Here is a 16,866-nt window from a genome sequence, read left to right on the forward strand (position 1 = left end):
TTCAGATTTTTGGGTTCATTCTTCCATCTGCTGCTTCTGAATGTTTTTTGTAATCAGCTTTGTCTTTTGAGTATTTATTTTTAAACCTGCCAAGGCGCCATATTCCTTAATTTCCTGCAGGAGTTTCTGTACTGACATTAAGGGGTCTTCTAAGATAAAGACTAGGTGTCAGTTTATGGAATTCCAGTTACTCTGATTTCATCTCCCACCCCTTGCTGCAAGAAATCCAAGGTCTCTTGAGACAAAAGGTTCTTTATTGAAAGATTATATTCAAAGTACAGGTGTCCATAATTAATCCAAAGGCATGAAAGCTTCTAGCTGACCATGAAGATTTGTTGAGAATGACATGTTAGTTACATGTTGCAATATATCAAAACCTCCTTCTATCCCCCCCCCCATTGCCCAGCCACAGTAGAGGCCTGGAAAGGCGAGGGAAACTCCTCCAAGGTCGATGGCTAGTCCTGGTAGATAAGGCCTGGGAACACAGCTGGCTCTCTGTGAACCTGTAGACAAACAACACTGGAAAACTACAGAATGAGAAAGCATCAGAAAACAATATGGCGTTACTGTGGATAGCAGGCCTGACACTAGGTCATTTGCAAATGCTTGCACTTTATATTCTTTCTCCTGATTTTGGCTCCTTTAATTTCTTCTAAGTTTCGGATCCTATCCACGAGTGTTTCCAATGTTAATATAAACATAAGGGGTGATAATGGGCAGCCTTATCTGGTTCCTTTTTTGATTTCTATTGGATCTGTTAGTTGGCCATTGACTAAAATTCTGGGTTTTTGTTTATCATAGATTTTTTTCAATTATTTTGAGAAAGTTTTCCCCACACTGCATCTCTCCAAGTTGTTTAAACATTAACTGCCAATTAAGATTGTCAAAAGCTTTTTCTGCATCAAGGAACATTTAAAGCTAACTGCTTTTCTGGCCGAGCCTCATAATATTCCAAAATATTTAATATTTTTCTTATATTATGACTAGTCTGTCTTCAAGTTAAAAAGCCAGCTTGATCTTGGTGAATCATATGGTCCATTATTTTCCTTATTCTCCATGAAAGTATAGTTGCAAAGATTTTGTAGTCGACATTCAACAATGAGATTGGTCTGTAATTTTTGATTTCTTTCAAATCCGTTCCTTCCTTTGGTATTAGGGAAATCGTGGCTTCTTTTCAAGATTCTGGTAAGGATTCTGTATCCCATTTTTTTTCCATCACACCCATAAATGGAAGCATTAAGGTCTCTTCAAAACTCTGATAAAATTCAGCTGGGATGCCATCTGGTCCCGGAGATTTTCCCTTATTTTGTTTTTTAAATGCCTGTGATATTTCATTCCTGGTAATTGGGTCATTTAAGATTTTTCTCGGTTCTTTGCTGAATTTTTTCAGGCACGTTTCCTTCAAATAGGCTTCTTGTTGCTCTGGCTGGACAGCCATTTTCCCGTAGAGCTTCTTGTTGAAAAGTTCCACCACCTTCTTTATTTCCTCCTGAAGCATTTTCTCCTCCCTTTTTTCATCCCTCAGCGACATTATTTGTCTTTTAAGGTTTTCTCTTCTTAATTTATAGGCTAACCATCTTGTAGATTTATTTGCATTTTCAAAGTAATTTAATTTTGCAAATTTAATTTTTTTCTCCATCTCCTCCGTTAACATCAAATTAAGTTTGTGTTGGAGTATCTTTATTCTCAGTTTTGCTGTGTTGTTTTCAGGGGTGTTTTTAAAGTTGTTTTCCTCTTCTTTTAAATTCCTTTCCAATTTCTGATCATCTTTATTTCTTTCCCTCTTCTTATTTGCCGCATATCTAATTGCCAGTCCTTTAAAAAAAGCTTTACTTGCATCCCACACTATTTCCACAGTAGTTTCATTATTTAAGTTCTGTTTGAAAAACCATTCCATTTCTTTGGAGACCATCTCTTTAAATTTTGTATTTTTAAATTTTGTATCTTTAAATTTTGTATCTAAACCTATGTTCAGTCTCCATCTAAATTGTCTTCTTTCCTCTTTTATCTTCATTGTCAGAGGATTATGGTCTTCAGTCACTTGTGGTAGAATGTCTATTTCTTTCATAACCGCCACTAACGATGTTGAGGCCCAACACATCTATTCGTGACCAAGATTTGTGTCTGTCAGAGTAGAAAGTATAGTTAGTTGAGTTCAGATTTCTTGTTCTGCATAGATCTACAGGAGCCATTTCCTCTGCAAGTTCAAAAAAAATTGTGGGGAGGATTCCCCCCCCCCGTTTTTTCCCATTCTTCATATGTTTTCTATCTAGACTTTTGTCGACCACTGCATTAAAATCCCCCACTACGCCTATGTCACTATAATTCAAGTTGGATATACGCTCTAAGAGTTTTTGGTAGAATTTTTCCTGTTGCTCATTTGGGGCATAGATGTTCACTACCAGAATTTTACTTTGGCCTTTCTAAAAGTCAGTCATTAAAATTCTTCCTTGATCACAAGCATAAATTAGCTTTGGATTCAATCTTTCCTGTATATATGTTACTAGTCCTCTTTTTTTTTTACTTTATCTGCAGTGATAAATGGGGATCCCAAATTCTTACAATTCAGCAGGTTTCTTTCTTTATCCCTAATATGTGTTTCTTGAAGACATATTATCTCTGCCTTAAATTTTTTCAAGTATGCCAAAGTTCTTCTTTTGGGGGGAGAGTTTAATCCATTAACATTCATTGAAAATATTTCTAGGTAGTTTCTGGCCATTATTTCTTGTCTTTCTTACTACCTTGTTTGTTTGTTTTCTTCCTTCCTCTGCTTTCTGGTCTTCACACCGCCTTTTGCTCCATCTTCTTTTTCTGAATCTGACGATGAGTTTGACAAATTCTTAGTCTTTATGTATCGAGTTGATATTTTATTTATTTATTTTTTCAATTTATATACCGCCCATCCCCAGGGGCTCTGGGCGGTGAACAGTTAAAATCAATAAAAACAAAAACTAAAATGAATATACAAATAATAAAACAAATTAACAAGGTGCAGTGGTGGGGAGAACCCTCCCCCACCTCAAAGGTGGGAGGCCGACATGGCACCGCCCCCTTCAATCACCGAACGCCTGGCGGAACAGCTCTGTCTTACAGGCCTGGCAGAACGATAATATGTCCCGCTGGGCCCGGGTTTCCATTGACAAAGCGTTCCACCAGGCTGGGGCCAGGACTGAAAAGGCCCTGGCCCTGGTTGAAGCGAGGCGGGCTTCCTTAGGGCCGGGGACCACAAGTAAATATTTATTCGCTGATCGAAGCAATCTCCGGGGAACGTACAGGGAGAGGCGGTCCCGAAGATATGCCGGTCCCAACCCACTCAGGGCTTTAAAGGTAAGGACCAACACTTTGAACCTGATTCGGAATTCAACCGGAAGCCAGTGCAGCTGGCGCAGGACAGGTGTGATGTGTGACTGGTAAGGTATACCAGTCAGGACCCGTGCCGCTGCATTCTGGACCAGTTGTAGTTTCCGGATCAGGCCCAGGGGTAGCCCAGCGTAGAGTGAGTTACAGTAATCTAGCCTGGAGGTGACCGTTGCATGGATCACTGTAGCCAGGTCCTGGGGCGCCAGGTAGGGGGCAAGTTGCCTGATCTGACGAAGATGGAAAAATGCAGACTTGGCAACCGCCGTGACCTGGGCCTCCATCGATAGGGAGGCATCCAGGAGCACACCCAGACTCTTTACCACTGGCAAAGTTGCCAGTGGTGTCCCATCCAGGGCAGGGAGCTGGATCCCAACATCTGGCAGCCCCCGTCCCAGCTGCAGGACCTCCGTCTTCACTGGGTTCAATTTCAGCCTGCTCTGTTTCAACCATGCCGTCACAGCCTCCAAAGCTCTGGCCAGATTGTCTGGGGCCGTGTCTGGCCAGCCGTCCATCAACAGAAAAAGTTGGGTGTCATCCGCGTATTGATGACAACCCAGCCCAAACCTTCGCACCAACTGGGCAAGGGGGCGCATATAGATGTTAAATAACATTGGGGAGAGTATCGCCCCTTGGGGAACCCCGCACACCAAAGGGTGACGGGGCAATAGATCTCCCCCGAGCGCCACCCTCTGTCCCCGACCCTGGAGAAAGGAGACCAGCCACTGTAAGGCTGTCCCCCTAATCCCCACGTCGGCAAGGCGGCTGGCCAACAAATCATAGTCAACCGTGTCAAACGCTGCTGTGAGATCAAGTAACACAAGCAGCACCGACCCGCCTCGATCCAGATGCCTGCGAAGGTCGTCTGTGAGGGCAACCAAGGCTGTCTCCGTCCCATGGCCAGGACGGAAGCCAGACTGGAATGGGTCCAGGACTAGAGCATCATTCAGGAATTCCTGCAGTTGTACTGCCATCGCCCGCTCGATCACCTTGCCCAGGAACGGAAGGTTTGACACTGGGCGGTAATTGGATGGGTTGGTGGGGTCCAAAGATGTTTTTTTCAGGAGGGGCCGCACTACCACCTCCTTTAACACTCCTGGAAAAACCCCAGAGCTCAGGGAGATGTTAACAATGGCCTCCAAATGGTCCCGTAGCCCCTCTGAGCTGGCCTTCACCAGCCAGGATGGGCAGGGGTCCAGAGGACAGGTGGTTGGCCTCATCCCCTGCAGGATCCTGTCAACATCGTCCTGAGAGAGCAGCCTGAAATGGTCTAATACGGACCCAGAAGACGGCCAAGGGGTCTCCAGTTCCCTTACTGTATCAACAGTGGGTGGCAGGCCACGGCGAAGGGACAAGATTTTACCCGCAAAATAGCTCGCAAAAGCCTTGCAGCCAATAGTTGAATTAAGAATTTGGTGGTCTCCCTGAGAGAGGGAGACCAAGGACCGAACTGTTCGAAATAATTGAGCCGGGCGTGAGCTAGCGGACGCAATGGAAGCAGCAAAGAAATCCCTCTTTGCTGCTTTCACTGCCACCTCATAGGCTTTCATAAACGTCCTATAAGATGTTCTTGCCTCTTCATCACGCCCCCCGCCTCCACACTCGCTCTAGTCGTCTCAGAGACCCCTTTGAAATTAAAGAGTAATCCCTCTGGTATAAGCCATCTGTATTGAATACCGTTTGTGCGTAATAGATCTGTCAGAAATCCATATTCTTGCCTTTTCATCCGCATTTCCCATGGGATGTCTCTTAGAAGTGTCACCTCTTCACCTTGGTACTTCAGTGGGGTTTCTTGTGTTGCTTTAAGAACTTCATCCCTGATTCTACGCTTAATAAATCTTACATGAATTTCCCTTGGCTTCTTGTTCTTCTTCTCAAAGGACAAATTTACCCTGTAAGCCACATCTATCTCCGCTTCCATTTCTTCTGGCTGGATATTTAATGCTGTTGCCAATAGCATTAAGGTATTTTTCTCCTTCTATCTCTTTTACATTTTGCAAGCACACTACCAATGCTCCCTTCTCCATCTGGAGGGTTATCAGTTTAGCTTCAATCGTCATTTGACTTTTTGTTACTTTCTCTACTTTATCCTCAGTTTGTTGGGTCTTCTCTTCTATTTTCTGGTCCTTGCTAGTTAATTGGGCTGCTTCTTTTTTAGCTTCTCTCATCTCTGTCTGGAACTCCTCAAAGTTTTCATTCATAGTCTTTATTTGCTCTGATATTTGGGCCAGACATGTTTGTATTGTCTGAGCTGATGTTTGTGAGGGTACAGGGGACTGAGCCAGGGCTGATGTTACTGACCTAGAGCTCCCAGGGGACGGCTTTGGCCCCTTTTCCTTCCCTGCCATTACCTTTGAGCAAGTGGTCCCACTTTTCTATTTTTGCAATCTTCCCCAACTCAGTAACAATAATAATCCAGCCTAACTTGCCCCACTCCTCTGCTTCTACCATCTTAGAGAGCAAAAAGAAAAAAGAGATTTTTTTTTTTGTATTCACCTTCTCTCTTTCAAATGTTTTGTTTCACAAATGACAATGTTCCCAAATATTCACCGGTTGTTTTCAAAATTTTCCAACCCAGCAAACCTAAACATTTGGCCAATATTTTCACATCATTCTAAGGGGAAAAATCAACATTCTCTCATTCACACATCTATGTCCTGGAAGGTGTTGCCTTGAAGATCTTCCCCTCTTTGAAGCTGTAGAAGACAAGGGAGTCACTACATAGTTCAAATTACACTGTATTCCATTTTGAAAGCTCAAAAAAGAAACAACCAATTTGTAATCCACTAAGGAGTTAAATCCAATTCCAGGTTTTCTCATCTCTATAATCCAACCAGATGTTAGCAATATAAAGGCCAGCAGTAATTAAAAATAGAAGAAGGAAGCAAAAAAATATAAAAAACAAAGCCACAGGAGACACCTAAGCAATGTACACCCAGAGAGTCTTAATCAATTCCAGTAATCCAATAATCCAGGGATCTTTCTCCTTTTCTGGAAATCCAATGATATTTCTAAAGTCATGAGGGCAGACCATATATTGAAGTAGGTAAAAGCCGAATAAAAGTCAGATAAGCCTCCTCTTTCTTCTTTTTATAAGGTCAGATCTCAGTTTCTCACAACATACGGGGTATGCTAGAAAGTATCCTTTATGGCATCGTAGATCCTCAGAAGCTGATTTCCAACCCCCCCTTACAGATTCATCTTTCCCTTTTTCTGAGCAGTGGCTAGATCAGTTAGCTTTTACAATAACAACAACAACAACAACATTTGATTTATATACTGCCCTTCAGGATGACTTAACACCCACTCAGATCACAGTGATTTCTCTTCAGTTCCTCTTTTGTGTGTGTGTGTGTGTGTGTGTGTGTGTGTGTGTGTGTGTTACCCCACAAGCCCCCCAACCCCTGTAAATTTACCCAGGCAGGAAAAGAGAAATTTAAAATGATCCAGTGAACTTGGTCCTTTTGTCTCCATTGTATATACTCCCTCTTTTGTCTTCTTCAGCTGCAAAGCAACCCTGGCAATGTAGTCAGCTTGGAATTTAGAGTCCAAACATCATAGGAGGTTTCTCTTTCTTTCTGCAGGAGGTACTTGGAAGTTAGTGAATCCAAGGTCTGTGCATCCAGTAATGGAGAAAGAGGACCCATCTGCAGATGTGAAAAAGAAGGTTGAATTTTGCAATGCACTGAGGAAAGAGGAGGGAAAATACTCACCTAAAGGGAAGAACAATTCTAGTCTTTTATGGGGTGATGATTTTCATGAATTTCCACTATTTCAGAAACATGAAGATAACAGAAAGTGCTTGGCAAGTGCGGAAAAATTTCCTTAAAGCCTTTATTCCCATCTAAAAATTTACACAGGAGAGAAACCATGTAAGAGGCTGAATTGTAGAAAGAGCTTCAAGGATAGTGGAAGCCTTACCCGCCATCAAAGAAATCACACAGGGGAGAAACCATTTCAATGCCTGGAGTGTGGAAAAAGCTTCCGTTATAGTTCGAACCTTACTTCCCGTCAAAGTATTCATACAGGCGAGAAACCATTTCAATGCCTGGAGTGTGGAAAAAGCTTCTCTTATAGCTCAAACCTTACTTCCCATCAAAACATCAACACAGGAGAGAAACCATATAAATGCCTGGAGTATGGAAAAAGCTTCAGTCAGAGTGGAAGCCTTAAAAAACATCAAAGAATTCATACAGGGGAGAAACCCTATAAATGCTGGGAGTGTGGAAAAAGCTTCAGTGAGAGTGGACACTTTATTTCCCATCAAAGCATTCACACAGGGAAGAAACCATTTCAATGCCTGGAATGTGGAAAAAGCTTCAGTCACAATGGAAGTCTTAAAATTCATCAAAGAATTCATACAGGCGAGAAACCACATAAATGCCTGGAATGTGGAAAGACCTTCACTAAGTGTGGAAGTCTTACTTCCCATCAAAGAATTCACACAGCAGAAAAGCCATATAAATGCCTGGAGTGTGGAAAAAGTTTCAGTCAGAGTGGAAGCCTTAAAAAACATCAAATAATTCATACCGGGGAGAAAGCCTATAAATGCCGGGAGTGTGGAAAATGCTTCCATTATAGTTCAACCCTTACTTCCCATCAAAACATTCACACAGGGAAGAAACCATATAAATGCCTGGAGTGTGAAAAAAGCTTCAGTCTGAGCGGAAGCCTTAAAAAACATCAAATAATTCATACAGGGGAGAAACCCTATAAATGCCGGGAGTGTGGAAAAAGCTTCAGCGAGAGAGGACACTTTGCTTCCCATCAAAGCATTCACACAGGGAAGAAACCATTTCAATGCCTGGAGTGTGGAAAAAGCTTCAGTCGCAGTGGAAGCCTTAAAATACATCAAAGAATTCATATAGGTGAGAAACCACATAAATGCCTGGAATGTGGAAAGACCTTCACTAAGTGTGGAAGTCTTACTTCCCATCAAAGAATTCACACAGCGGAAAAGCCATATAAATGCCTGGAGTGTGGAAAAAGCTTCAATCACAGTGGAAACCGTAAAGTACATCAAAGAATTCATACAGGGGAGAAACCCTATAAGTGCTGGGAGTGTGGGAAAAGCTTCAGTGAGAGTGGAAACCTTAAAAAACATCAACGAATTCACACAAGGGAGAAACGATATAAATGCCTGGAGTATGGAAAAAGCTTCAGTCAGAGTGGAAGCCTTAAAAAACATCAAAGAATTCATACAGGGGAGAAACCCTATAAGTGCTGGGAGTGTGGGAAAAGCTTCAGTGAGAGTGGAAACTTTAAAAAACATCAAAGAATTCATACAAGGGAGAAACCATATAAATACCCAAAGTAGGAAATGACTGGATCTCATTGGGCAGATTCTCTCTCTGGTGCCTGCAGAGTCTTGTGGATCTATCATGCACTCTTGCAATGAAGGAATCTGCTTCTGCCCCCTCCGTTTACTCTCGCTTGGTAGAGCTTGATGTGAATAGAATTTAACAGAGACCAAACGATTAGTTTTCCAAATACAAAGAGAGTTTAAGAAAGAAGCAAAGAGCATACACATGATCTGTAATAGCGATTGGAGTGAGTAAGGAGAGAAAGAAAATTGGTATAAACCACAATTCCTCTTCCCCCTGCTTCTGGAAATACCATAAAGATGATAAGAAACGTAAGTTCTTCATTCTTGGAGTCACACATTTTAGAAATCATCCATTAGTTTCTCCAGTAGGTTCTTTGTTCTCAGCACCGTGGGTTCAAGATGCAATCTGGAGAAGTGTGCTAAGGATGACTTGCAAAAAGTTGAGAGTCTGACCTCTTTCTAGTACAGATAACTAATAATCTCCTTTTGTTCTGCATATGCACCTTATCTTTTCCTATTCAAAAAGAAAGATCTGTTCCTTCCTTCATCCCCTTTGCCGTTTTGTAGTCAAGGATACTTTCTGGCTCAGCTGTGATTTCACTGCCCGTTGCGTTTTTTCCAGATAGGGTCACCTGCATATCTATGACACTAGTGACCCTGCCCTTGGGAAGTGAATTGTCATGTATTCATTTTTTGATCATATGTATGTATGTTCATCTATGTATTCTTTGTATGTAGCTTCATAACCTCTGTAAGTTTCAATAGCTGGTCAGGAAAAATACAGAACTGCTTCTCAGTTGAAGAAATAGTAGATTTATTGCTCTTTTATTACAAGTGTGCTGCTTTTAACTTTGTAATCTTGCTTTGAGAATTTAATGTTATCATTTGCATAAACCCTTTGGGGACCAATTGTTTCCTTTAGAAGACGGTCGTGTTAAAGTTAGAGAAATTGATTTCTGTTCCTTCCTTTCACCTTCTCTACATAGATCAAGATGGGTAGCCGTGTTTGTGTCTGTAGCAGTAGAAAAGAGCAAGAGTCCAGTAGTACCTATAACAAAATTTGTGGTCAGGTATGAGCTTTCATGAGTCACAGCTCACTTCTTCTCTTCATATGTGTCTAAATGAGGCTTTCTCCTGGTGACTTCCAGTTAGAGAAGACCTTATATTGAGTGACCATATTTTGTGTGCAGGGCTTCCCATTTTACACAGCATTCTGCCCATAAGCTTGAAACCTGATTTACCTTAATCTCAGAGAATTGTAATGTATTTAGCCAAGTGTAAAAAATGTTAACACCTGGTTTTTATTGTGTGCATTTTTCTGTCTTTGCATGATTAATTTGCACCTGTTAGTATTTACCAGGTTCTTGCCTAATAAAAAGTTAAGTCAAATCATGAATTTGCACTTAATGTTATTTAATGTTTAATGTTGTTTAATTTGTTCTGCTGGCAAAAGTTCTGATGTCTGACCTATAGTATTTCATTGTGTTGCAAAAGATAAGTCTCTCTGAGAGTTTGTCTTCAACAGATCTAATGGGAGCTGAGTGCAGCTTCAGCTCCCTCAGAGCTGAGTTCAATATAGATCCCAAGACAAAGTAGAAAACATTCTGCCTATCCAAGAATTCACTCAGGGGAGATATATAAATGTTTGGATTGCAGGGAAATTTTCTGTGGCAGTAGAAACTTCACTTCCGATCAAATAATACACACAGGGAAACTATGTGTATAAATACCTGAAGTGTGGGGCAAGTGTCCATCCTATGTCCATGGTGTGGAATGTGGAAAGGTATTGCTTGGTGTGGAGAAAGATGTTGCATCAAAGCTAATTGGATCAGAAAATTAGAAAGCGATGCAGCGAAACAGTACAATGCACACAAACATAATACAGAAAAACGGTATTAAAATGTTCAGAGACTACAACTCTATTCCCTTTATAAAAATGTCCTCTGAACTATTCTGATTTACGAATTCTTTGGAATTATTTTTATTTATTTTATTTAGAATCCGCATCTCTCACTGAGTTTCAAGGCAGATTATGCAGAGTTAGTTAGTAAAGTCAATTCCAAATACATTTCAATAAACAATGTAATTGGGTAAATAAATGCAAATTTGCTAAACTTCAAAACTAGCAGGTATCTCATACAGAGTTGAAGAAATGTTAAACACAGCAGAAGCCATTTTGAGACTGAAATATTAAACAACATATAAACTACCCAATAAGATTATACAGCAAAAGACAGTACACAGAGTCTATACCCCCTATCCCTTTATTTATGCATCTCTTTGGGACTACTATTAGGAGTGTTTGTAATAGGGAAAAGAGCTGAAATTACACACAGTGGTTTGGCTCATTAAAGCAGCTTCCAGAATACTGAAGCAAATCTGGGAAATGAGGCTATAACATCTCCCTCCCCGCCTCGCCAAAACTTTTGTGTGTTTCAGTTCAGTACTTACTGTGCAGAAGGCCAAGCAGTCGGGGGCCTTCTGGCAGCATTTTGTTTTCCTTGACAGCAAGTCTGTCTGTATATGCAACCAATTGGCTCCCAAAAGGAGAGACTGAGCCATTAGTGCTACCTCTGTGGCAGGAAGGAGATGTGGGTGGAGCGCATGAGTGTATATTTTGTTCAGCCCTTCCTAGGCAATGGGTTTATGGCATTGGTACTGAGTGGCTCATGGGGATCAAAGGTTTGCTTTGCACCAGAGAGGGGAGCAGCAGGTGGCAGGATGCCCTTAGTGCCAGCATCACTTCTGTGCACAATGCAAGGAAATGCCAGCCCGGCAACATCCACACGGGCATGCACAAATGCATAGGTTGGAGGAAGGAGAGGTCTCCTGCAGCCTCTCAGCCCTCGGCTGCCATAAAGGCACATGTGACGCATATTGGGGGGGGGGGTTTGAATAACAGTGGCCTGCTGCTGCTATCATTCATTTAGGCGCCGTAGTGCCATAGCTACTCTCTTGCTTCACAAGTCCTCCAAAGATAATGGGTCGAGGAGCAGCAGGAGGAATTTCATCTTGCCTAGAAAGCCTTTCAGCTTTTGGTTTTTTTCTGATTAAAACTGTTAACCCAGCATTAAGTGACGGGGAGGTTGCAAGCGTGCATATGTACTTGCGCAAGCACATACCCCTCAGTCTTTCCAGAACAGTATTCTATATCGAAAGACCGATTAGGTCAGATGTTTTATTTTCTGTCAGTAGCCAACCAAAATATCGTGATGTATAACTAAACAATAAATCAATTTTTCAATTTAAATGTCTTGTTATTTATAATAATTATTTTCTTATACACACACTGCCTTCAATATAAACCATTACACACAAACTTCCCACCACAATGGCTGTACGAAAAGTGCTAGTGCATACATGGAGTCCTATGAACAATTATTAAAGTGCTAATAAGGCAAGATAAGGTTCACTTTCTGAGTCCCATTTCCGTTCTTTGTCAAAGATGGTTGAAGAGCCGACGTCAATTTCAAGTTCTAGAAGCCTTTACAAAAATTCATATAAACAGTTGAAACCATAAATCATCATGAATTTCATAATATACAATTAATTACTACATACTCGCAAGCCATTCATGTACTTATAATATGGATGTCAGGAGGTGCTCCTCAGGAAGACTGTGTGCCTAAGATCTAAGAGTAATTTATACAAAACCTTTTTTTAAAAAAATGTATTTAGTTTAATTAACACAAAACCTTTTCAGCTGGCAATCGTGTATCAACATTTAAAGCTGTATCTCAGCAGGTAAGTCCACCTCTAGAGGAAACTAGTATAATTAGTTAGTATAAATAGTATAACGTGTCAGGAACTACGATGCCAAGACCACAGCAATACAGCCCGGAAAACCCACAACAACCATCAAGTATAATTATAGCTCATGTTCAAGCCCCTAGACACTAAGGTGTTAAGTTTGTAGATCCAAAAGGTCTCTTTTCTATGTAAATCTGTGTTAATAGCCTTCGGGTATTTTTCTTTTGAAGTATACACTACTGTGTATTTTAGATCCATTTCATTACGTCCTGCCTCCATAAAATAATCGACCCAGAGGCTATTAACACAGATTTAGTTAGTACGTCACAATATTTTGGTTAGCTATTGACTCTCATGATTCTTTCTGTACTGGTTATTTTCTGTCAGAGCAGTGGGACTTTTGTTGCTTATCCACCTGTGATTTCTCCTTTTTCAACTCTGGGTTAACAGTTTTAGTCGGAATGTGAACTTGTATCTGTTTACCCTATGGCACTGTTTACAGAAATGTTCCTGATATAAATCCAGTTGGGAGCTTGCAGTAAAGCTTTATTGAGAAGAGATCATTTCTCCATTTGCTAAGTACAAATTTTCTCTATTTTCCTGATTCAATGCTTCAGAAAAACTCTTACCTTGGCACATGTGATTTGTGGCACCCTGATCTACATACCAGTTAGAGCTGCTTGCATGCACTTGTAATAAAGTTAGGCTTTTCTTTATTGGCCTTTCATTAGGTTTAAATGAAATTCTTCCACTGGCTTTTAATGGCACCCTATTGTTTCCCTCTGGCTTAAAACTCCTTCTTTATGAATCGCTTAAGGGACATTTTTGCTTAACGTGCCCTTGTTCTCCACCTGAATGACAAGCAAATTCTCCTTTAGCAGTAATTTTTAAAGCTGTTTCATTTTGTTCAACTTTCTTATGATCTTTTGAGTTATTTCTCCTCTTCCAACTTTTCTATAACTCCTTTCACTAATAGATAATCTTTAGATTCTATTGCATGGATCTCATTTTTATAGCTCTCTGGCAAACGTATCAAAATTAAGACAATCATATTGTGGTCTAGAACTTCCTTGCCTTTTTGCCATTCTCTGGGCGTAGAGCAGGGGTCACTGTGGGGGTAGCTGTGAATTCCCTGCATTGTGCAGGGGGTTGGACTAGATGATCCTTGGGTTCAGGAGTAGGAAACTAGCTAGCGAAGCTGTGGGCCTTTAGATGAAAACAGTATAAAGGGATTGATGAAAGATGGTCAAGAGATGGCAGAAAAGCTGGATAATTTTTTTGCATCATTAGATGTGGGGTACATACCCAGACAGAAGCTGCTGTTTAGGGAAAGGCGGTCTGAGGAACTGAGTTCAGTTGAGGTGTCCAGAGATTAAGTTTGACAAATACTAGGCAAACTGAAAAATAACAAGCTTGCAAGTCCAGATGACATATACCTAATAATTTTCAAACAGCTGAAATGTGAAATGTGGGGGTTGTGTACTCCCCCCCCACAAAAAAATCTGTTTCAATTTTTTTAAATAATGAGATTCATTATATCTGTGTCAGTTTCTTTGATCCTAGTTAGAGAATCCCAGATTTAACCAGTCATTATTCCCTCAGTATCTCAGCAAAGACAACAAAGACTCAGCGGTCTTAGGACAGGACGACAGGTTAAATGTGTGGGAGTAGGAATACATGGACAACTCTCACAATGGAGGAGTAAGAAGTGGAGTCCTACCAGTCCCCTAATAATGGGGTCGGAGCTGTTTAATTTGTTCCTAAATAACCTGGAACTGGGGAGTAAACGGTGCAGAAATCAGATTTGCAGATGACACAACATTATTCAGGTTGGTAAAAATCAAGGCTAACTGTGAAAGCACTCCAGGAGGATCTCTGCTTACTGGGTGAATGGGCAACAACGTGGCAATTGAAGTTCAAGGTAAGTAAGTTTAAAGTAATTCACACTGGAACAAAAAATATTCCAGTTTCAAATATATGCTAATTGGGTGTAAACTTGCTGAGACAGAGAGAGAGAAAAAGAGGCCTTGGGTTCGTAGCAGATGGTTCGATGAAAGTGCACAACGTGCTGCAGTGGTGAAAAAGGAGAATTTTATGTTGGGGATTATTAAGAATGGGACTGAAAATAAAACAGCAAATATTCTAAGGCCCTTGTATACATGTATGGTGTGCTTTCATCTGGAAAATTGTGTGGAGTTTGGTCACCGTATCTCAAAAAGAACTGACGTTAGAAAACATGAAGCACAGGTTACACATAGGATAACATATTTGAAGCAACAGATAGTATGTAAGGCAACATAGTGGTGATGTCATGGTCCCTAACTCATTAGCAAAGCATCCGAGACCCCCTCCCTACAATATAGCTATCGGTTTCACATCGTTTGTGGAAAGCCGGGAGAGTGGGGGCTCTCCTGACCTCCTCAGGCAGGCCATTCCACAGGGTAGGGGCCACCACAGAGAAAGCCCGTGTATGGGCCGCTGTTGATTTCGTCCATGTACAGCCTGGCACCTGCAGGAGACCCTGTTCAGATGAGCGAAGCTGCTGTGGAGGGACATAGGGAGGGAGGCGGCCCCATAGGTATGCCAGGCCAAGGCCATGAAGGGCTTTGTATGTAATAACCAATACCTTGAAGGCTTTGTATGTAATAACCAGTACCTTGACCAGTAACTGATAGGCGGCCAGTGGAGTGACTGCAGAAGGGAAGAGGAATGAGGTTTAGGCTCCTACTCGCTTCGCTCCTGGTAACAGTCGAGCTGCAGCATTTTGCCCCAGAGTCTCCTAGTTCACTTAGATCGGATGTTACGTGGTTTTATGCATTTTTTAAAATGCTTGTTTTTAACGTTTGCTCTTTGAATGAAAAGACTAGGTTCAAAGACCAGGTTCCAAACTGGGAAAAGGAAATGAAAAAGGAAGCAAACCCCGGCCTTTCTGTGAGAACAAAACTCCAGAGATAAACTCATCGAAGGTATGTTAAAACCCATAAAGCAAGGGAGTCTAAAGTCCTAGAGAGGCACATGGGGGGGGGGGAAGCCATTTCCTGTCCCTCCCATTTTTAAGGAGCCGCCTCCAAGTTTCCCGCGCTGTTGCTTCGGTTGCTGGGAAGGAGTCTGGTAAGCTCAAGGGGGCACGGGAGGGGGAGATATGGGGAGGGGGCTGCATTGCAAGACCCCAAACAAGGAGAAATGGGTAGGAGAGAGCCGCTTTCTGCAAAGCCAAAGAAATTCCCTAAAAATAATATATGCGGTGGGGGTGGGGAGAGGGAGGAATACGCACCTGCATGAGGGTCGAATGGGAAAAGGGACTTTGTTCTTCTTTGGGGCTTGGACCCGGTAGGGGGGAGCAATGGTTAATGCTTCAGTGCTGCAGGAGGGGAAGGAGATTTCTGGGGGGAGAAAGAGGAGAGCCCCCTCCCCCCGCGCCGCTGCTTCTTCCCCCTCACTTCTTTTTAGCCTGGCCCCAGCTGGGCTTTCCTCCCTCCAACCCAGAAGATTAATAAATCAAGTCAAACCTTCCATATCGGGGTCCGAAACTGTGGCACCTTGAAAACCAGAGGCCTCTCCCAGCCCCCCACTCACACACTGCTGACTTTTTTTGTTTTCCTTTTTATGTTTTGAAGTCTTGATCAAGCTCTTGCCGTTTCTGGACTGCTTTTTCCTCTTTCACTGAATGCGTGTGAAAAGAGAGGTGTTCCCTCCGGGTGCCCAAACTGTAGTTGTAAGATCTCTTCCGGGTCAGCAGTGCTTCATGGAGAGGAGCAATTTAGCCCCTGTCCAGCATATTTGAAAGTCTGAGTCTTGAAACTCATGCACTCAGAGGAGTGTGGTGGCAAAGCCCTCAGATGATAGAGTGGAGTGCAGCCCTTTATTAACTGCTTTATTTAAGTTCCTTTTAAGTGGACACAAGGTAGCTTCACTTCAGACTAGAGGCGGGAGAGCACATTGAGGAATGCTTTCCTGTGTTTAGAAACTCCCTGCCGCAGGAAAGCAGCCCAGCAGGACGAGACAAGCGGCAGACACCGCCTCCCTGCAGTACTAGTTTTCTCTGTGCAGGAAGCGTTTCCATTGTAGAAAGAAACGTTTGTAGTTGCGACATTCACATCTGGAATCGCCAGTCAGGCTGTACATTTGAGCGTTTCATTCCCAGCACATTCTCTTAAACGTGTGGAGCAGGTCCGAGGGCTTCCCACATAGGGGAGAAGGGAGTGGCATGGCTGGGACTCATTGCCCAAGAATGGATCTACAGAGGTTGGGGAGGAAGCGTTTCAAGGAAGGGTAGGAGACGGAGGAGTAAAGAAGATCAGACCCCTCCATGTAGAATGGTGGTGTGTGTGTGTTAAACCAAACCCTCCTGAGTCTTCCCTATCAATTTCAGTATATTCACTTCTTTCTCAAAGGAAATCAAAGGGGGGGGGGGTCAGTCCAGGGACTGGCAC

The 16,866-nt window shown here is 42.2% G+C and overlaps 1 protein-coding gene and 1 pseudogene across 1 annotated transcript in view; one reads left to right on the forward strand and one right to left on the reverse strand.

Annotated features, from left to right (window-relative positions):
* Nucleotides 1–8,599, forward strand: part of LOC129327011 (zinc finger protein 420-like) — a gene marked incomplete at its 3' end in the record, with an annotated part of 40,311 nt that extends 31,712 nt beyond the window's left edge. The window contains exon 10 of the mRNA XM_054975390.1: nucleotides 7,375–8,599. Coding sequence (XP_054831365.1) covers nucleotides 7,375–8,599 — 1,225 coding nt within the window. The remainder of the gene's footprint in view (nucleotides 1–7,374) is intronic.
* The window catches only part of LOC129327844 (zinc finger protein 420-like), a 107,014-nt pseudogene that overhangs the window by 68,600 nt on the left and 21,548 nt on the right, over nucleotides 1–16,866 (reverse strand).

This window comes from Eublepharis macularius, chromosome 4 (genome assembly GCF_028583425.1).
Source record: "Eublepharis macularius isolate TG4126 chromosome 4, MPM_Emac_v1.0, whole genome shotgun sequence".
Lineage (NCBI taxonomy): Eukaryota > Metazoa > Chordata > Lepidosauria > Squamata > Eublepharidae > Eublepharis > Eublepharis macularius.